The 22,516-nt window shown below is 39.0% G+C and overlaps 1 protein-coding gene across 1 annotated transcript in view; it reads left to right on the forward strand.

Moving 5' to 3' along the window:
- Positions 1-22,516, forward strand: part of dnah5l (dynein, axonemal, heavy chain 5 like) — a 47,283-nt gene that overhangs the window by 17,601 nt on the left and 7,166 nt on the right. The window contains exons 33-70 of the mRNA XM_026201584.1: positions 23-134; positions 242-370; positions 484-584; positions 665-763; positions 1,754-1,907; positions 2,389-2,655; positions 2,877-3,005; positions 3,217-3,432; positions 3,625-3,771; positions 4,072-4,244; positions 4,373-4,551; positions 4,706-4,893; positions 5,009-5,203; positions 7,737-7,871; positions 7,976-8,165; positions 8,302-8,519; positions 8,752-9,063; positions 9,363-9,452; positions 9,663-9,899; positions 10,089-10,256; positions 11,792-11,998; positions 12,318-12,647; positions 13,419-13,625; positions 13,751-13,993; positions 15,043-15,197; positions 15,484-16,148; positions 16,898-17,178; positions 17,286-17,501; positions 18,182-18,349; positions 18,529-18,633; positions 19,513-19,626; positions 19,764-19,940; positions 20,068-20,262; positions 20,398-20,553; positions 20,676-20,858; positions 21,374-21,544; positions 21,641-22,019; positions 22,227-22,498. Of these exons, the coding sequence (XP_026057369.1) occupies positions 23-134; positions 242-370; positions 484-584; positions 665-763; positions 1,754-1,907; positions 2,389-2,655; positions 2,877-3,005; positions 3,217-3,432; positions 3,625-3,771; positions 4,072-4,244; positions 4,373-4,551; positions 4,706-4,893; positions 5,009-5,203; positions 7,737-7,871; positions 7,976-8,165; positions 8,302-8,519; positions 8,752-9,063; positions 9,363-9,452; positions 9,663-9,899; positions 10,089-10,256; positions 11,792-11,998; positions 12,318-12,647; positions 13,419-13,625; positions 13,751-13,993; positions 15,043-15,197; positions 15,484-16,148; positions 16,898-17,178; positions 17,286-17,501; positions 18,182-18,349; positions 18,529-18,633; positions 19,513-19,626; positions 19,764-19,940; positions 20,068-20,262; positions 20,398-20,553; positions 20,676-20,858; positions 21,374-21,544; positions 21,641-22,019; positions 22,227-22,498 (7,663 nt within the window). The remainder of the gene's footprint in view (positions 1-22; positions 135-241; positions 371-483; positions 585-664; positions 764-1,753; positions 1,908-2,388; positions 2,656-2,876; positions 3,006-3,216; positions 3,433-3,624; positions 3,772-4,071; positions 4,245-4,372; positions 4,552-4,705; positions 4,894-5,008; positions 5,204-7,736; positions 7,872-7,975; positions 8,166-8,301; positions 8,520-8,751; positions 9,064-9,362; positions 9,453-9,662; positions 9,900-10,088; positions 10,257-11,791; positions 11,999-12,317; positions 12,648-13,418; positions 13,626-13,750; positions 13,994-15,042; positions 15,198-15,483; positions 16,149-16,897; positions 17,179-17,285; positions 17,502-18,181; positions 18,350-18,528; positions 18,634-19,512; positions 19,627-19,763; positions 19,941-20,067; positions 20,263-20,397; positions 20,554-20,675; positions 20,859-21,373; positions 21,545-21,640; positions 22,020-22,226; positions 22,499-22,516) is intronic.

Here is a 22,516-nt window from a genome sequence, read left to right on the forward strand (position 1 = left end):
CATATTTTGTCATTTTTTTAAGGATCCGTAAGCTGCCTGGGGGCCTGAAGGAGTGGCAAGCTTTTAATGACCTGAAAAAGACCATTGATGACTTTAATGAAACCTGTCCTCTACTCTACATGATGGCAAATAAGGTGATGTTGAGCAAGCATCTCTTCATACACACATATGGACACATTTATACACAACAAGCAATAATTTTTTTATTAACATACACATTCTTTAATTAACATACAACTAGGCGATGATGCCCCGACATTGGCAGCGCTTAACTGATCTTACCGGCCATAAGTTTGAAGTGGAAGCTGCTAATTTTAGCCTTCGAAACATCATGGAAGCACCTCTGCTAAAGAACAAAGAAGATATTGAGGTATTGTGCAAGCAAAATATTTCATTTAACATAACCTTAATGGTTTGAGTCAGATTGATTGCATAAAAAAGCACAGTGCTGTCAGTATCTTATGAAAACCCTCTGGGTGCCAGGACGTGTGTATCAGTGCCGTTAAGGAGCGAGACATTGATGCAAAACTCAAAGATGTTGTGACTGAATGGAGCAGCCATCAGTTCACATTCGCTTCATTCAGGTCAGAGAAGGAATTCATCTTTAATTCAATTCATTAATTTGCCATAAAATCAATTCATTCCAAAAAAAAAAAACTTTCAGGAATCGCGGAGAGCTGCTGCTAAAGGGATCGGACACCTCTGAGAAAGTGGCGTTAATGGAGGACAGTCTTATGGTGCTCGGATCTTTAATGAGTAACAGGTATTTTGTGTTACTCATATGTGTGTGTCTGTGTGTTTATATGTATGGTGGTTAATTCTAAGGATGGGCATTACAAGCAAAAATAATATTTGAAAATCGCTAGGTTATTTGATTATTATTATAAAATTGCACCCCTCCCCCACATGCATGCACAAACACCCATAAACAGGAGGGGGAGTGATATATACTTCAATATCTTCTGTCACAATTGGGTAATTATACTGTTGATAAACTGCAGGCATCAGGGAGCTGTTATTAATATGAGGAGCATTGAAATCGCTTTAGAACGCGCGGTTGCTTTTTACTTTAACTTCTGAGATTTGCGATCACACATACGGAGCAGCTCTTCGCAGTACTTTTTTTACCACCCATTTTACAAGATTAGATGTTTGTCAGTGGTGCTCAGGATCTGCAAATCATTCACCATCATCCTATCAGTCATCTTTCCCTACTCTGTTTATGTGGTAAGTGAAATGTTATCTACTATAATGAGACAGGCTACCGCTAGCAAGTGGCTAACCGTGCCCCTTCCTTGGCTCCGTTGAACAAGTTATTTGTTTTCCATGCCTTTCTGAATACGGATTCAGCCACACCTCTTACCCAATCGGGTGTGTTTGTGGTCCACACAGAGCTCTTATTTGACATCCTAAGTTACTTTAACCGTTAAATGCTACGCAAGTCTTTTTTTATGCCACACACGGTGTGCGCGTGAGCCAATGTGTTCTTCTGGTGTCTTTGACAGCTTTTAGGTGCTTATTGGCAGAACCACCCTCTACGTACATGAACGCATCAGCACAGAAAACATGGGGAAATATTTTAAGACAATAATAGCACAACCTATTCAATATTCTATAATTAAATCAACTAAACGAATATTCAAAAATCATGACCCATCCATAGTTAATACACTGGCAAAATATATCCCATGCTTATTTGATATTGTATTTCATTACAGTTCGTAAAAGTACATTTGATTGAATTTTGTTTCAGATATAATGCTCCATTTAAGCCCACCATACAGCAGTGGGTGCAGAAGCTGTCAAACAGTTCAGAGGTGATTGAGAAGTGGCTCACAGTGCAAAATCTGTGGCTGTACCTGGAGGCTGTGTTTGTGGGTGGAGACATTGCCAAACAACTGCCGCAGGTAGCATGAATCCGAATAAATGATTCCTTCTTTCTTAACCTTGTGAGCAGTCCACTACTGACAAGGCAGCTACCTTGTAAGGGGCTGTTTACACAAAACATGTTTTTCCTTTCCACTGTGGCATTTTTCCATATGACCATTGCGTTCATATTGTTTCAGCATACGGTGCATGACACAGCATTCTAAAAATATAATGGTTAATTTAAACAAAGTCAATTTGTCTGAAAACGTGTCTCAAGACCTTGCGTTTTTTTCCTTTTTTTCACTGCCAGTGTCTTTGATTCTTGCTTTAAAAAAATAAACAATTGTGTGAATGGCCTCCAAAGCAGTTTCTTATGAAAAAAGTCTCTTTACACAATCACTTGCATGCACTGCACAAAAAGCTGTGCTCATGTGACGCACAAAAGATAAGTGCAACAAATGGATATTATGTGGAATGACATTTATATATTTAACATTTCTGAAAATGTGCTCTCTATAGGAGGCTAAACGCTTCCAAACCATTGACAAATCATGGCAGAGGATAATGCAGCGGGCACATGAGATTCCTGGTGTCATTCAGTGCTGTGTTGGAGACGAGACACTGCAGCAGCTCCTGCCGCACCTTCTGGAACAGCTGGAAGTGTGTCAGAAATCTCTGAGCGGATACCTGGAAAAGAAACGCCTTGTCTTTCCACGCTTCTTTTTCGTCTCTGACCCTGCCCTGTTGGAGATACTGGGTCAGGCATCTGACTCACACACCATACAGGTGTGTTTATCTAACTTTGTTATTATGCCATATAACAGTTCTCATTTATTTATGGTCATCATAAGCAGCATTTAAAATTTTTTAAAATGGGACATGGCTTGCTCATTCTATATATGTTTATACAATGTACTATATAATACTGTACATTCAAGCTAGTAAATACAGCAATAATTGACAAAATTCCTCAATAACCTCCTTTTACAAATTTTTCTCCTTTTCAGGGTCACCTGTTGAACCTTTTTGATAATGTGAACAGAGTTGTGTTTCATGAGAAAAACTATGACCAGATACTAAGCTTTCAGTCACAAGAAGGGGAAACAGTGAATCTGAGTGAACAAATCAATGCCCAGGTACAACCTTTCTGAGATTGCATAGAAGAACATAATGGAATATGGAAAAACTGTGGTGTTTTCCTATAAAAGCTTTAAATGGCATGAAAAATGCTTAATTGTAGCACTTCAAATGACTGGGGTTTCTGGTTTTTACCTGATGGATGATAATACTGGCAGAAATTCTATAGATCTACTGATAATGAAGATAGTTAATGATGTCACCCCACAGGGTAATGTGGAAGCCTGGCTGGGTCTGTTACTGGATGGAGTCAGGAAGACCATTCACAACATTATACGACAGGCCCATATGGTTATTACTGACCAGGGCTTTAAACTGGAGGAGTTCCAGTCGATGTTCCCTGCTCAGGTTGGGCTGCTCGGCATACAGCTCATCTGGACCAGAGATGCTGAGGAGGCTCTCTGTAATAGCAAGACTGACAAAAAGGTTTCAGTTGAATTCTTTGTTTTGTTGTTTCATGCCATATTTCAAATCTGGATGTTGTAGTTTATGAATGGAAAGCTTTCTTCCTCCATCAATAAGTTTTATTCAGTACTATTACAATGTTCTGTTACAGTCTGATGGTATTTTGAAGGATGTTTCCCATATATTGTTGATCATTTTGTCTTTTTTGTACAGATAATGCAGACTACTAACCAGAACTTCCTGGATCTTTTGAATGAACTGATTGATATGACTACTCACGATCTGACCAAGATGGAGAGAACCAAATATGAGACGCTCATCACAATACATGTTCACCAGAAGGACATTTTTGATGACCTGGTAATATTGTGAAATATTATTATAATTTGAAATAACCATTTTCTATTTGAATAATTTTATTCCTGTGATGCAAAGCTGAATTTTATGCATCATTACTCTCGTCTTCAGTGTCACATGATCCATCAGAAATCATTGTGAAATTTTGATTTGCTGCACAAGATTGATATAATGCTTTTCAGTATTCTTTAATGAATAGAAAATTCAAAAGTACATTTGATTGAAATTAACCTGCAGAACCCTGTACATGACTAATTTATTTAACTTCTAACCTTCACATTGCCTTTTTATGTTCCACTCAAGGTACGAATGAACATCCGGTCACCTTTAGACTTTGAATGGCAGAAACAGTCCCGCTTCTACTTCAAAGAGGATACAGATAGATGCATAATCCAAATCACTGATGTGGAATTTGATTACTGTAACGAGTATCTAGGCTGCACTGATCGTCTGGTGATCACACCTCTCACTGACAGGCAAGTGTAGATATATTGAAGATGCCATTTTCTTGTAAGTCAGCATAAATGGCTCTTAATGAGTGGTGCATTGTCTTCAGTGCATTAACCTGTTTATTTAAAAAATAAAAATGGTTTGTTTCTTGCAGATGTTATATCACGTTGGCCCAGGCTTTAGGGATGAGTATGGGAGGGGCCCCTGCTGGCCCTGCTGGGACAGGAAAAACTGAAACCACCAAAGACATGGGCCGTTGCCTGGGAAAATACGTGGTTGTCTTCAATTGCTCTGACCAGATGGACTTCCGTGGACTGGGCCGCATCTATAAAGGTTGAGTCTACCAGAACGAACTTCTCAAATGGCTTTCTTCTCTTTCACCTAATACATAGCACCTGTTTCAACCTTAATCAAAATAGTGGATGCATATTTAACATGTATGGCCTTTTTCCAATGCTGTTTCATGTTTTTAATGTTTGTCAAACAGGATTAGCTCAGTCTGGCGCATGGGGCTGTTTTGATGAGTTCAACCGCATCGAGCTGCCTGTGCTCTCAGTAGCTGCTCAACAAATCTACATCGTCCTGCAGTGCAAGAAGAACAAAAAAACTCAGTTCATATTCACAGATGGAGATGTGGTGGATATGGATAGAGAGTTTGGAATCTTCCTTACTATGGTAATGGAACTATACTGCAGTCATTGAAGAGGCTATATGTGAAATTGACATGTTTTTCAGTCTTACTCTTTCTTCACTATTTCTCCCTCCATTAAATGGTTATTTTTCATCACAGAACCCAGGTTATGCTGGTCGACAGGAGCTACCTGAGAACTTGAAAATTCAGTTCCGCACAGTGTCCATGATGGTTCCTGACCGAGCCATCATCATGAGAGTGAAACTTGCCAGCGCAGGTTTTCGTGAAAATCAAGTCCTCAGCCGCAAGTTTTACACGCTGTACAAACTGTGTGAGGAACAGCTTTCTAAACAGGTACTCACAATACATAATTGAAGGGATAGTTTACCCCAAAAAATGAAAATTCGTTCACTAATTACTCACCCTCATGTCGTAGTAAAATAATTTTCTTTGCCTCTTTATTATTTTATACTGGAAAAACTTCAACCACATTGGTTGAAAATGAATAAAGGTTGAAATATTACATTAGAAGTTGTACTTATATATTTTTTTGTAAAGTTATCCAAAGGATTCATTAACTAATTAAAAAAAAGAACATTAGATTAATTATTTATTGTAATAAAAATAATCGTTAGATTAGTCGACTTATCGAAAAAATAATCATTAGTTGCAGCTCTAGAGCTGTGTGTGCGCACATTTGAATAATGTTGGGCTGTAAACGGGTTCGGGCTTTGAGAAAGCTGTCAATCAAAATGTACTTGTCGGGCTCAGGCTGAAATCTGTCGGGCTCGGGTCCTGTCGGGCCTAACTTTTGAGGCCCGATAACAGCTCTGCTTTATTCATCTTCGAAACACAAATTAAGATATTTTTATAAAAACCGAAATATTTCGGAACCTTTATTGACAGTAGTGTAACTTAAATGTTAAGAGTACCACAATGCATGCACATGTATGCTTTTGCTCATAAACAAGCCGCAGCACATGCTTGTTCTACATCAAGCAGCAGCACACGCAGGTGTCATGGTACTCTAATTAATGGTGGAGGATGGTGAGGTTGAAGAGAACAATTGTTGTATAAATTCTTTATTTTTGTTTTCTTTGCACACAAAAAGTATTCTCGCAGCTTCGTAAAAATTACTGTTGAATCACTGATGTCACATGGACAAATTTGAACGATGTCCTTACTACGTTTCTGGGTCTGGGATTGACATTGCATTCTATGGAGAGACAGAAAGTTTTCAGATTTCATCAGAAATATCTTAATTTGTGGTGCAAAGATGAATAAAGGTATTACAAGTAATTATTGACATAATTTTCATTTTTAGGTGAAGTATTCCTTTAACACAGAAACTAGCAGCCAAAGCCCTCTCATTTCAGTCTCGTCAAATGTATATATATATATATATATATATATATATATATATATTAGGGGTGTAACGATACGCGTATTCGTATTGAACCGTTCGGTACGAGGCTTTCGGTTCGGTACGCGGTACGCACTATGTACCGAACGGTTCATTGGACTAATTAATTATATTTGGAAAAAAGAATTGTGAAATATAATGATATGCATTCAACAAGGTAGCCCAATAACCCAAACGACGTAACAGGCAACGCCCCTGACACCCCCGAAGAAGAAAAAAGCACCAACTTATATGTTTATGTTATGCTGCTCAGTCAGGCGCTTGCTCACTCAGTACGCGCTGAAGGCTCGTTTAAAAAATGGCCAATGCGTTTAAAAGACCAGAAATAGAAAATCCTCCAATAACCAACAGGTCTCGTGTTTGGGTGCACTTTACCAATCGATCGGGGCATCCAAACAAGCACGGAAATCAAAATGGACTAGTACTATACTGTGTCGGAATTTCCTGAGCAGTACGATACAATTAACAGGCCTGCACGTTATTAGATAGAAGAACTGTTATAAATAGAACGTATGCAAGGGCAGTTTTGAAAACTCCACCTACTTTGCTCTTGGTATGGTGCAGCGCAAATCGCGTTGTATCTGAAGGGCAACGCTGAGCCCAGGGTCCAGCACCGCGCATACCGCGTCCTGTGTAAAAGACCCTTTGGCCATTTTCCAACGAGCCTTCAGCGCGTACTGAGTGAGCGAGCGCCTTACTCTGTAGTGGAAAACGCAGGTTTTAAGAACATGCTTAATGTAATTGAGCCCCGTTACAATATTCCTTCACGAGCCTATTTCAGCCAGAGAGTAATTCCTGCTTTGTTCCAAAAAACATAAGCCCTATAGAGAACCAATTGAGTAGAAACACACTCAATATAAAGAGTTATAGAGTTCCATATAAAAGGTTACATCTTTCTATGTGTTCATAACTACTACAACAATATGACATTTTCATTTTTTTTATTTTTTATAAGAAGCTGTTTTTGTTTATACAATATGCTGCTAAGAAAACACCATAGAATATGGGTAAAGAATAGCTCCATCATTGTTCAATGTAAAAAAAAAAAAAAAAAAAAAAACATACTTTGTTAGTTTTAATAAATAAAACATTTTTTAAAAATCAAGGAAATTTATCTGCCAATTTTTCTTTTTGCTGTATCTAAAACGTACCGAACCGTACCGAACCGAACCGTGACACCAGTGAATCGTATCGAACCGAACCGTGAATTTTGTGAACCGTTACACCCCTAATATATATATATATATATATATATATATATATATATACACACATTTATTTAAACAATACAGATTGTTTCAAAGCAGCTTCACAGTAATAAACAAGAAAATTACAGTGTTAATGTAAAAATAATAATAATAATATATATTTGAAGCTGATATGTCGTTAAATAAATAAATAAGTTTTCTTTGTTGATGGGCATGATACCTTGCTGATTTTATTAGGTTTTTTATCACTCAACAGGTCCATTATGACTTTGGCTTGAGAAACATCTTGTCTGTTTTGAGAACTCTGGGTGCTGTGAAGAGATCCAACCCAACTGAGCCAGAAAAGACTGTAGTCATGAGAGTTCTGCGTGACATGAACCTCTCCAAACTGGTGACTATGACTGAAATAACACTTTGAAGTAATAGGATAAATATTTTAGTATGTCACAGATATTTTCAGCAGCTGACTGTATTCCTGCCTCTCCCTCCATACAGGTAGATGAAGATGAGCCCCTGTTCATGAGTCTGATAAACGACTTGTTTCCGGGCATTCAGTTGGATAAAGCCGGTTATCCTGACCTGGAAGCTTCTATCACCAAACAAGCTGAAGAAGCTGGATTGATTGCGCACCCACCTTGGATTCTTAAACTTGTGCAGCTATATGAGACACAGAGAGTGAGACATGGTTAGACATTATCCATTTCACTTCTATTAAAGTTATAAAAATGGATTCTGTCATATGTCCATGGCTATAGGCATGCATAGATTTGGTGAAGTGGACAATCCTGTCCTCATTCCATATATTTGTTCTCTGTGTGTAGGTATGATGACTCTTGGTCCCAGTGGGACAGGAAAGACAACATGTATCCACACTCTAATGAAAGCAATGACAGAATGTGGAAATCCACACAAAGAAATGAGGATGAATCCCAAAGCTATTACTGCCTCCCAGATGTTTGGCACATTGGATGTGGCCACAAATGACTGGACAGATGGTGTCTTCTCTACACTGTGGAGGAAAACTTTAAAGTCCAAAAAGGTGAAAGAGTTGAATTAACAAGCAACTTAGGTAAATTAATGACATGCTTATGTAACCTTCAACTTTGACTCTATTGGCAATATCCAAAGCGACTTATTCTTTTTTTTTACCAGCATATTATACTTCTTGATTGCAGTTAATAACTGTCAGTAAATGACCTGCTGCTCATGACTTTTCACTTGTACGTACGTAAAATTCCAATTAAATTACTTAATGGTAAAACATTTCACAGGGAGAACACATATGGATTGTTCTTGATGGTCCAGTCGATGCTATCTGGATTGAAAATCTCAACTCCGTCTTGGACGACAACAAAACCCTGACCCTGGCAAATGGAGACCGAATACCAATGGCTCCCAACTGCAAGGTGGTATTTGAGCCACACAACATTGACAATGCATCTCCTGCCACTGTGTCCCGCAATGGAATGGTCTTCATGAGCTCCTCTGTTCTGGAATGGCCACCAATATTGCAGGCATGGCTGCAAAAGATCCCAGCAACACAGGCTGAAGTGCTACTGGCCTCCTTCAACTCTGTCTATCAGGTGACAGCTAGACATGTGTGCAGTATTTCACATGCTCTCTGATTCATAAATTATTGGAGTACACTGTTATAACAAGAATATTTAGTTACATTTTGAGAGGTACGGTATCTAGTGATATAAATTGGGTAAAATATCAATATAAAAATGGATCAATATGATGCTTGTAAACCATTTAAGCTATTAAGTGGTTTATGAATATGAAAAGCTCTATTGATTTTTTTTTTTGACATTGCCTAGGGAAAGGTAAGAGAGGATTTTGTTTTGAAAAGCTCTTACTGAATATTGACTGTTTTCCACAGGATTTGATGACTTTTGTCTGCACTGCCGTTTCCCCCAAAATGCAGCTGCTTGAGTGCATGTACATCAAGCAAACAATTGATTTATTACAGGTAAACTGTGATGCACTGTCACAATCATTTCCATTTTTCATGAAAAGAAAGCTTAAGCAGCTTAATTAATTAATATACACTATCAGTTAGAATTTAAGACACACTAAATCAGTAAAAAAAAAATAGAGTGCTCTTGAGCTATAATCTTTACAAATGGTGGCTACTCTAAAGATGCTTGAATATAAAATAGTTCTGATTTGTTCAACGTAGGGCCTGTTGCCAGCCGTTGAAGAGAAACACCTAACAGCGGCTCACATCAAACGTCTCTTCATATTTGCTGTGATGTGGTCTGTTGGTGCTTTGCTGGAATTGGATGATCGAGCCAAGATGGAGGTATTCCTTAAACAGCACAATGCCAAGTTGGACTTGCCTAGCACACAGGGGGAACAGACCATCTTTGAGTTTATGGTCAGTGCAACTGGAGAGTGGAATCTCTGGTCTACAAGGGTAAGACCATTATTTGTTAAGTACAATATTATGTATAGTTTAAAAGCCACTTGTGATCTTTTATTATAACATTCCTCATGCAACAATTTTTCATAGTTTTCTTTGTGACAGCTTTCGTATTTATCTTTTTATTCAGTGCATTTGTAAGTTGCCATTTTTAAATGTACCTTTTAATTGCAATGTCATTAGGTGCCAGAGTATCACTATCCCAAGGACTCAGTTCCTGACTATGCCTCCATTCTCGTACCCAATGTTGACAATATACGGACGGACTTCCTGATGCAAACCATTATGAAGCAAGGCAAAGCTGTCCTGCTCATTGGTGAACAGGGAACAGCCAAGACTGTCATGATCAAGGTACAAGTCTGTTTCATTTAATCAATGCTGTTATCAGCAGAATAATATTTTATTTTAAATATTTTTTCTGGCTTTGTAGTTTATAATACATATTTGAAATCTTGAAATTGAACTGATGTCGATTCAAGGTCATATTGAAGCCTGTGTTATACTTTCCTAGTGCGCAAGTCCGCTAGGGACCGATATGGTATGCATGACGTAAAAATCATTGGGTAGTGTGCGCGGAGGTTCTGCGCAGACATCCGCGTGCCTCCCATTTTTGTCAGTAGCGCATGTGCAGGATGTGTGAAGAAGCCCGTTGCTACTTTAACCTGTACAATCCTTCGATAAAACAATTTCAAGGCAGCCAGAGTTGCAATAACTCTGGGCAATTGTTTGTTCACTGTTCAAGACCATCTACTGCTATGTATGGAATGGATGGAACACGTTCGCGGAGCGGAACACCCACCCACACTTTCAGTAGTATAAATACAAGTAGTCTGCATCCACACTGTCTGTGTACGCATCCAGATTGCTCACTCGGAAAGTATAACACAATCTTTACTATCGCTCAGCAAAATTTTCCGGTTGCACCAGATAGATGTAAAAAAGCTGGGTGTAAGTCTTACACCAACTACAGCACAACTACATCCGCCGTAGACAATGCAAGTTCACGCCGACACATTCTTCCATAGTTATAGATCTATCTGAGACGATGTTTTTAAATCTGAAGTCTCCCTGCACATTCCCATGACAGATTTAATCAATGTTAAGTAAAATATAATACATGTAAATACAATGCTTCTCTCTAGAGTTATTTTTTTTTTTATAGCTGACTATCAAGTTTATGTAGCCTACAGTGAATGTCTTGTGTTTTACTGGTTTCTATGTGGCAAAAAAAAAAAAAAAACACGTTTATATTTTCTATTTTGTGAAAATATTTAAAAAGCGAAATTTGAAACCTGACCATTTATTTCTGATTAAAAGTAATAAAGCAAAAAAAATTAATTCCAATTATTGGATGGCAGATTTCAAATAATGAATGGAATTAAGCATTTCCAAGCATTTACACTGTCCTTTCAAGCAAGATGTCGAATGGTTCAGTTTCTTTTAATAATCCCAGTTCATATGTACTGTTTTACTGCATAATGCTGTACAGAAATATATTTTGTATTCAATACTGTCGGCAGTGTGGTAGGCTACACCGAGCTTCTTGACTGATATCGCTTATCCTGCCCAAAAAGACAAGCCCATAAACATTACGGTTCACGTCTGCAATAGGAATTAACTCACAGACGTGAATCCTAAAAACGAATAATGTCCAAGAAAATCATGACTTTTCACTTTACACCTACCTCTGACTAGGCATAAGATTTAGTCTCAGACGTAACACTGCGCCGAGATGGTGCAAAGGTGGATACATTCTACGCATGTCTTAAAGCACATTTTATGTCCAGCCTGGCCTTACAACCAGGTGTACGTCCAGTGCAACCAGCCCCTGGTAAAATCATCACACTGAAATTAATTCTGACAAAACTTTGTAATCCAAACCACAGGGCTACATGAGCAAGTATGACCCGGAAACGCATTTGAGCAAAAGCCTAAACTTCTCCTCTGCCACTCTGCCTGGCATGTTCCAGCAGACTATTGAGAGTTACATAGACAAACGCATGGGCACCACCTATGGACCTCCAGGCGGGAGGAAGATGACTGTCTTTGTTGACGACATCAACATGCCAGTTATCAATGAGTGGGGTGATCAGGTGAGCAGTCACATGCTACTTTGTTTCTTAATTTTACAAAAATCTATCCCTTTGGTTAATTTCTCTGAGCACACAAAGTATTTAATAGGTGACCTCAACAGACATGGACTGTAGTTTTGGATTTTAATTTTGTGGGGTTTGTCAAATAACAAGGCATTATTAATAAATGTACCCCCTCGGTATAAATCGCATTCCGGGGGTACATAGTCTGGACTGAAAGGGCACTACAGCCCCCCTGTGCACGCCACTTGGCGACAGCACTCAATAGCATCCTGTTTCTGCTCTGACTGAGCCTCTTGTTTTTTTGTTTACCACTCAGATCACTAATGAAATTGTTCGCCAGCTGATGGTGCAGAGAGGTTTCTACAGCCTGGAACGATCTGGGGAATTCATCAGTGTAGTCGACTTGTATCTGGTGGCTGCTATGATCCACCCTGGTGGTGGCCGCAATGACATCCCCCAACGACTCAAACGCCAGTTCTGTGTGTTTAACTGCACTCTACCATCCAACTCCTCCATAGATAAGATATTCCAAACCTTGGCCAGTGGTTATTTTTGCTCAGAAAGAGGCTTCACGGAAGAGGTGTGCTCTCTAGCTGCCACCCTGGTCCCCACCACCAGGAGAGTGTGGCAAGCGGTCAAAGCTAAGGTACTGCCATCACAATATGATCAAAAGAGGTATTGCTTATTGAACATGGAATGTAAGGATGGAAATCTATAGTCTCTTCCAAATTTGATTCTTTTAAAACATGCATGCAATGAGTCATAGCACACAGTGGTCCAAATTATTAGAAAATGGTGCCCTCTTTTGGTCAGTATGCTTTAAAGTAAACTGAGCTGCATTAATAATGTTCAGCTCTTGCAGTATATGTATATATATATATATATATATATATATATATATATATATATATATATATATATATACTTTTTTCAAGAAATAAACATTTAATCAGCAAAGAATTAACAAATTGATCCAAAGTGACAGTAAAGACTCTTACATTGAATCAACTTTTCTGTTTTAAACAAATGCTGCTCTTTTGAACTTTCTATTCATCAAAGAATTCAATAAATAATAAATATATTAAACAGCACAACTGTTTTCAACATTGATAATAATACATTTTGATAATATTACAATGATTTCTGAAGGGTCATGTGACACTGAAGACTGCACTGAAAATTCAGCTTTGCTATCACAGGAGTAAATTACATTTTAAAATGTATTTATTAAAAATTATTATTTCAGTGTAATTATATTTCCCAGTATTACTGTGTTTAGCGCATCTTTGATCAAATAAATGCAGCCTCGGTGATCAGAAGAGAATTCTTTCAAAAACATAAAACAACTCTTACCAACTCCAAATTTGAAATAATGTATATTAATAAAATAATGATATTAAATTAATATTGTTTTCAGATGCTGCCTTCTCCTGCAAAGTTCCACTACATTTTTAACCTGCGTGATCTGAGCAGGATATGGCAGGGGATTCTCACCGTGGGATCAGAAGTATGTAAGACGCCTCAACTGCTGACATCTCTTTTCCGCCATGAGTGCACACGGGTCATCGCTGACCGTTTCATTGATCAGAAGGACAGAGAGACCTTCGATACGATTTTGGAAAGGGTGTGTCAACTAAATCCTTACAGGCTTCAAGACAAATTTAAGAAAAGAATCATATATTTACATTTTACAATATGTATTTCTTCACATGTAGATAAATATCTTCTGATTTCTCTACTGTTCTAAAGATCACAGTACAGGATCATGGTCCTGGCATTGCGGAGCAGGGGGCAACGGAAGCTTATTTTGTGGACTTCCTGCGAGATGCTCCAGAAATGACGGGAGATGAACCTGAAGATGCTGAGGCAGAAACCCCAAAGATTTATGAGCCCATTCCCTCCTTCAAGGCCCTATCAGAGCGCCTGTCCATGTTTCAGCAACAGTATAATGAAACTGTTAGAGGAGCAGCCATGGATCTGGTCTTCTTTGAGGTTAGTGGAACATATATGATATTGCTGAAAAATGGAAAATGTTATGTAGAGTGGGCAGTACTCTTGACATGCCGCAGCTATTGAGTTCCTGCGACATTCTTTTCTGTCAGGACCACTGTCGTCAAAGATGACTGCCAATCAGCATACAGTTCTGTTCTGGGCAAGAACTCCCTGCACATCCATGCTAGCAGGGAGAGTAGCGATAACCCCCCCAGGGTAAACAGAACAGAGCCAGCATAAATGTATTGCAGATATAGTTAAAGTTCAATTATTTTATTTACAAATTTTAGAATTAGTGTGATTCAAAGGAGAATCAGAAGGCTGCATCCTGACTGACAAGAGGAGGAGCTGGGGATGGAGGAGGGTAATAAGCTATTTATCAACATGAAAATTGCTGATGATACTGAGTAGGGCTGTGTATCATCAAGAATCTGGCAATACAATATGAATCACGATACAGGGGTTGCGATACGGTATGTTGCGATGTATTGCGATACTGTAAGCATGGATATTTCTTATTTTAAGAATAGAATATATTTTTTGGAAAGCTGTCATTAGGAACACACCGCCAAATGCAAACCTTGGTAAAAAAAAATTACAAATAATAATAAAATAAATAAAAATTGTTTAACCAGAATACACTGGGATCTGCATTTGCAATAATCAGTCCCTGTAACATTCAGCATTATTGAAACACTTTTTGTGCAGTACGAATTTATATATTTATTTATTTTTTAACTATCAATTTTCTGTTTTTGAGAATTGGTACAGTATCGCCAAACAAAATATTGCGTTACATGTATCGATATTTTCTTGCTCCCCCTAATATTGAGGGACCTTATATATGAATGCTTAGTTAGGTGTCGTATTCCTATAGGTAGATGGGGATCAGCTTAGAGTCAGCTGATGCGAGCTTGACTAACATGACCTGCCAGAATTAATGCTACGGTTGATTTAAAATACTTATTAGGAATATGCTTATTCATTTCCTGAATGAATGAGTTCATTTATTTATTTGATCTCACATTGAATTTTGTACACTCTCACAGGATGCCATGATCCATTTGATGAAAATCTCTCGGATAATCCGGACGGCTCGTGGTAATGCACTCCTGGTTGGAGTCGGGGGTTCTGGGAAACAGAGCCTCACCCGACTTTCATCCTTCATTGCTGGATACCAGAGCTTTCAGATTACACTGACACGGTGAGCAGATTTTAATTGATTTTAAATTGGATGGTTTTACTTCTCATTGTTGTCATAAGGGACTATCACACCCTGTGTAAACTGAATGCTTGGTTAATTTGTTTAATTGTTTTACATTCCTCTTCCCAGAGTTAAAAGCAGGGTTTAGAATTATGATAAAAAAGTGGGAAAGGTCTAATAGTGTATCGGGAAACAGTACTGATACTTTCTATTAGTGATTTAAATTGAGTTTAGTGAATGTTGTATCAACTGATAAAAATATTTAACATAATTTATTCCTTTACAGAACATACAATGTGAGTAATCTAATTGAAGACCTGAAAGCCCTGTATCGAATCGCAGGTTTGGAAGGGAAGGGCGTGACCTTCATCTTCACAGACAATGACATCAAGGATGAAGCTTTTTTGGAGTACATGAACAACGTTCTGGCATCGGGAGAAGTCTCAAACCTTTTTGCTCGAGACGAGGTAGATGAGATCACCCAAAGTCTTATTCCCATTATGAAGAAGGATCTCCCACGCTGCCCACCCACCATCGACAACCTCTACAACTACTTCCTGTCCAGGGTGCGCAGTAACCTTCATGTTGCTCTTTGCTTCTCTCCGGTGGGTGAGAAACTGCGTTCCCGTGCCCTGAAGTTCCCCGGCCTCATCTCGGGCTGCACTGTGGACTGGTTCCAGCGTTGGCCACGGGATGCTTTAGTAGCTGTGGCTCACCATTTCCTCTCCAACTATTCACTGCGCTGTTCAGACGAGGTGAAGAAGAGTGTGGTAGAAACTATGGGAACATTCCAAGACATGGTGGCAGAGATCTGCACCGAGTATTTCCAGCGCTTCAGGCGTCAGACCTACGTGACACCCAAATCCTACTTGATGTTTATTAAAGGATACCAGATGATTTACTCAGAAAAAATTGATCATGTGGGGATGCTTGCAGAGCGAATGAACACAGGTTTGCAATTACATCTGTTGCAGTTACATCAGAATTTTTGATTTGTTGTTGTACTTTCCCATACAACCAAAAAAATATATAATATATAGTATATACTAAGAATCTAATAAGCACCTAAGTCGTGGTTTTGCCGGCCCGAGACTCGCACCCACATCCCTAGAAGTCAAACTCTCTAACCACTAGGCCGCGACTTGACTATATATATAAAAAATAGCCTAAATATGTATTTTGCTAAAATATGTTTTAAATGTATAAATATATATTTTTAAAAGCATTTAAAAAATAAGTTTTGCTCTCTATATATTTCAGTACAAGAAAATGCATTTACATATGCCACATTTGAAGAAAAACTTCTAGTACACGTGCGAACATATAACACATTTGAATAAACTTCAGCAAGGATCATAAGTTAAAATGCTACAAAAAACATTGTTGCAATTATAAAAGTATTAAACATTTAATAATTTTAATTCTCATGATTAAAAAAAAAATTATCTCTAGTAGGCCACTACATTTGTATTTAGCCTAAATGTAGGCTACTGTAAGATTGAAAATGTATTTTATTGCCTCAAAAATACATTGAGAAATATATATATATAAACACACACACACACACACAAAAGGGTGGAAATGCTCTCAGCTTGGTATCTTCAGCATTAGCTTGTAGTCTTGGAATGGGAAACGCATTTTACTAATGACAAGGTCACATGTTTGAAAATGACACTCTAAACTCCTTCATCTCACTGCAGGTCTTGAGCGTCTCATGGAGGCCGAACAGTCTGTTAATGAGCTTCGTGCTGAGCTGAGAGATAAGGAGAAGGTGTTGGAGGTGGCAAACAAGAAAGCAGAAGAAGTTTTGCTGGAGGTCACAGCCAAGGCACAAGCTGCGGAGAAGGTGAAGGCTCAGGTCCAGAAGGTGAAAGATAAGGCCCAGGCGATTGTGGATGAGATAGAGGGGGACAAGAAGGTGGCCGAGTCCAAACTTGAAGCGGCTAAACCAGCATTAGAGGCAGCTGAGGGTGCGCTAAAGGTAGATGTCTGGATGATGCTAAATCACCTCTGAAACACAATTTAGACAAATGTTTTGTATTTCATGTTGGCTGAAGCTTAAATCTTTATACCATGTGTGATTTCTAGACGATAAAACCCGCAGATATCGCAACGGTGCGTAAACTGGGAAAGCCTCCACATCTGATTATGCGGATCATGGACTGCGTGCTGCTGCTGTTTCAGCGACGGGTGGATGTGGTCACCATGGACCCCGAGAGACCCTGTGTGAAACCTTCATGGAGTGAAGCCCTTAAATTGATGAACAACTCTGGATTCCTCGGCATGCTGCTGAACTTCAACAAAGTCAGACAACACTGTGATACTTATCAAATATACTTTTATAAAAAATCATTTTAAAAAGTTTTTCAGGGTTTATATAATATTCAGGATGAGCACTAATTACGAAAACCCTGTTCTCATATTGCACTCATGTACCACTAATAGTATCTCTTCATCTCTCCAAGTTATTAGTTCCATCCATATGGAGCTCCATGAATTGTTTGTGACTGTTATTTGAGCACTTTATATCTGTTTAAGTGGAAACCCCCATATATTTTTATTGTGCATTATTAATACAGACTTTCTGCTATTCACTGTGTCAGTGACAGAGTGCCCTTTGGGACGTGGGTCAATGGTTGCTGGAGAATGCATCTGTTCAGACTACGTAAACAGGATTATAGTGTCCAAGTAATGATCCAAGTTTAGAGCAGACTTAGGCCAGTATGACACAGAATATGCAGCCGTCAAAGTCAGATAGTTAGCACAGTCACAGTGGAATCGACACTAGGACAGAAATAAAGAGGAGATTAAGTCTCTGTCTGACTTTATTTGACCTTTGGATTTGCCTGTCTCTTTGGGTCAGAGTGATTTGATTTTGTGTCATTAATGAAATCATCATGGTTACCAATGAAATTCTTTGTTGTATTCTGTTTTAACAATGAAACAGCATCACATTTTCTTGACTTTCTTGTTATCCTTTAAAGGACACTATAACAGAGGAGATGGTTGAGCTGCTCACTCCATATCTGTCGATGGAAGACTATAACCTAGAAACAGCTAAGAGGACCTGTGGTAATGTAGCAGGCCTCTGTTCCTGGACTGAAGCAATGGTGGAATTCTTTGGCATCAATAAGGAAGTGCTGCCCCTAAAGGTGATGTCATGATGTCTCACTTACCCTTTGTGCTTAAAGGAAATAATCGATCTAAGTTTCTTAACTCTCACTTTTGATCAGTTTAATGCATGCTTACTGAGTAAAACTATTAATCTATTTAAAAAAATGTATTACACCTCTTAGTAAATTTATTTCCATACTTTATATGTGTATCACAGGCTAACTTAAAGCTTCAAGAAGCTCGATTGACTGTAGCACAGGACGAACTAACAAAGGCTCAAGAACAACTGGACTCGAAGCAGAGAGAACTGGATGAGGCTCAGGTGTGATATATATATGACATACTGTATAATGGGGTGGGAGGAGCAAACGACAGACACAGTGGGCGTGGCGTCAGGCCTCGGAGAGGCTTTTATTAACAGAAAATAAAGCAAAACGGGATTAAAGTGGCCAAAGGGGAAAAGTGTCCAAAACAAACAGTGGATCTGGTGTCCTCGTTGTGCTGCGGTGTTCGTGTGGGTCGGGCAGTGTTCTTGGAGGAAGGGTCCAGGTAAGGGGCGGAGTCTGGCGGCTGCAAGCGCTCCACTCTTCTGTCTGGGGTGCGAGTGGTGACGGCTAGCGGCTGCATCCTACTCATTGGCCGCGGCCTTTGCAGGGGATGGATGGCCCGGCATCCTGGCCTGACGGCCGTGTAAACGGGTGTGTTTCTTGTCCGGATCGCGGGTCCGGCATCTCACATCTCTGGGGGTGTGGGAGTCCCTCAATGCACCCTTCCTGGACCCAATAAGACACCAGTGTGCATGCACGGGGAAGAGACCGCTCTCTCGAGGAGAGGCGCGTTGGGCTTTTCAACAGCAGCGGGGATGAGGCTCCATCCTCTCTCAGACACCCACTCCTGTCGGGATCATGGTGAAGGGCAGCGATTTAGGACAGAATGCCAATGATAATCAGGGAGGAGGCAGCTGACTCATTACAATAACCAAGAATTAGGTCTATTTTATAAAAAAATAAAAGAAATTGTGATAAATTTTCTTTACTAGATCTCAAATGTTACTTCTTCTGCAGATACAGGCAGAATAACGCTTTAAAATCTCTGATTGAAGATGAATTAATTTATGAGTTTTAAATATATAGTTAGCAGTTTTCAACCAAGATTCAAGCTTACATGAATTTCCAAAGTTTTAAAATCCATTTTTGCACAGGCAATGTATGATGCGGCCATGAAGGAGAAGCAAGACCTGATGGATGATGCTGAGGCATGCAAGAGGAAAATGTCCAATGCCGTGGCACTTATAGATGGACTTGGTGGAGAAAAGGTTTGAAAATTCTTTGCAGAATTTGGATTGGATTAAATGAGAGTTACTCTGCAGATGTTGGATTGCAAGCCTTGAAAATGACACTCCTTGAAAACATCCCAAAAGGTGATCTGTGCATGTGCTTACGTCTGCCTTAGATTCGCTGGACAGAGAGCAGTGCTCAGTTCACGAGACAAATCAAAGATTTGGTGGGGGATGTTTTACTGGCCACTGGATTTCTATCCTATGCTGGGCCTTTCAACCAGGAGTATCGCAGTCTTCTTCTACAGCAGTGGAAGAAAGTCATGGACACCTGTCGCATTCCTTACAGCGAGGTACATCCTGATTCTTTTTCATGTAATATTTCAACAGCAACAACTTATAATTTCATCAAGCTTGTATGAGATGTTGATTTTACAGTTCATGACTCTTATAAAATGATTCTCATGATTTCCTGCACAGAACCTTAATTTGATCAGTATGCTGGTGGACAATGCAACTATAGGAGAATGGAACCTGCAGGGTCTCCCCAACGATGACCTGTCCATTCAGAATGGCATCATCGTAACAAAAGCTTCTCGTTATCCTCTGCTCATCGATCCTCAGGGCCAGGGCAAGATCTGGATCAAGAACCGAGAAAATAATAATGAGCTACAGGTATTGATTTGATGCCGGTTTTAATCTAATTTTAAAGTTTGATTATATTATCATTACTGTTATTATCAGTGTAGCAACTTTGATTTAGTAAAAAAATATTAATAAAAATTAAATTAAGCACCTCCTCCCAATCAGGTGACATCTCTTAACAACAAATATTTCCGAACTCACCTGGAAGACTGTCTGTCCCTGGGCAAACCTTTGCTCTTAGAGGATGTCGGGGAAGAGCTTGATCCAGTGCTGGATAACATTCTGGAAAAGAACTTCATAAAATCTGGAAAAACTTCTAAAGTAAGTTATGCGACTTCAAGAATCAGTTCTATAGTTTATTTTACATTTCTAAACTTAATGTGATACAAGAAAAATTATCTGGGCTTTAGTAGACCAAGCTAAGACATTTTCTTTTGTGTTAGGTAAAAGTCGGGGACAAAGAAGTGGATGTAATGGATACATTTACTTTGTACATCACAACTAAACTAGCCAACCCTGCATACAGCCCAGAGATCAATGCTAAGACAGCAGTGGTGGATTTTACAGTTACCATGAAGGGTTTGGAGGACCAGTTACTTGGCAGAGTCATTCTCATAGAGAAAAAGGTGAGTCTGAGACTGTGTTATTTTACTATCATAATATATTATTATAGTTTTTATTTACATTTTGAATTATTTTTATATTTTTATATTTTTCACTTCAATTTTGTTCAACCTTTTAGTCATTTTATTGTAATTTTTGAGGCAGTTTCTATGTAATTTTTTAGAGACTTTTATTTTTAGCTTGAGAGCAACTGGTTGAAATAAATTATATTGTATATGTATACTATATGTAGTATGTGTGTATGTATATATGTGTGTGTGTGAATGCTTTTTTTTTGTTTCAGTTCATAAAAATGTTTCAATAGTTTTCATTTTAGCTTTAGTTTTATGTATCTATAAGAACACTGGTCTGATTTACAGGTTTTAAATCTAAATAAATTAACTAGATATTGCATTCTAAAGAAGTCAGAATTCAGAACAGTACACGGAGATAACAACAAAAATGTCCAATTAAACAGTCAATCAATAATGAAGCTTTTAGATGTCATATTGATGTGATCAATTATTTTCCAATCAAGGAAATGGAGGCTGAACGTGTGAAGCTCTTGGAGGAAGTGACATCCAACAAGAGGAAGATGCAGGATTTGGAGAGCAATCTTCTGTACAAGTTAACCAGCATTCAGGGCTCTCTAGTAGAGGATGAGTCTCTTATCGAGGTGCTCGGAGTCACCAAGACTATAGCACAGGAGGTACTTTCTTCAGTTACAGCCATGTACTTTTAAGCTATTTTATAAACTGACTTACAACTGTGTTTTGATAGCTAAACTCTCCTGCCATTACCCTAGGTAAGTCAAAAGCTAGCAGTTGCTGCCGAGACTGAAATTATCATCAACCACACTCGAGAAGAGTACCGTCCAGTGGCCACCAGGGGGAGCATCCTCTACTTCCTGATTGTGGAGATGAGCCTGGTCAATATGATGTACCAAACTTCACTACGCCAGTTTTTGGGCATCTTTGACACGTCAATGGAAAAGTCGCCAAAGTCCCCCGTTACAGCTAAAAGACTAGACAACATCATGGAGTACCTCACATTTGAAGTGTTCCGCTATACTGCTCGGGGACTCTATGAAGATCACAAGTTCCTTTTTACGCTGCTTCTGACGTTGAAAATAGACTTGCAGGCCAAAAACGTTTCCCACAGCGAGTTTCAGACCTTCATCAAAGGTTTGGTCCAGATTGTTTACAGATAATGTTGTGTAATTTTAGTTCGCTGTTTATCTCAATATCACAATTCGTTTTAACAGCATTTAGCTTCAGTTTAATAAGACAACAGCACACAGAAGCTACAATTGATAACCATTCAATATGTCTTGATATCCCCCACAATTCCCTGTAAAACAGTCCATTTAAGTAATATTTTTTTTTTTTGAGGTGGAGCATCTCTGGACCTAAACTCTGTCGAGCCCAAGCCAAGGCGCTGGATCCTGGACACAACGTGGCTAAACTTAGTGCAGTTGTCCAACCTGCCTCCCTTCACTGCTCTCCAAACCCAGGTGGCCCGCAATGATCGTGCCTGGAAGAGCTGGTTTGATGAAGCCACTCCCGAGGAGTCTCCTCTTCCTGATGGTTATGAGAGCCAACTGGATGCATTCCGCAAACTGCTGCTGATACGAAGCTGGTGTCCTGACCGCACCATTGCACAGGTGCAGGAAAATCTTTTT

Source organism: Carassius auratus, chromosome 24 (assembly GCF_003368295.1).
Source record: "Carassius auratus strain Wakin chromosome 24, ASM336829v1, whole genome shotgun sequence".
Classification (NCBI taxonomy): domain Eukaryota; kingdom Metazoa; phylum Chordata; class Actinopteri; order Cypriniformes; family Cyprinidae; genus Carassius; species Carassius auratus.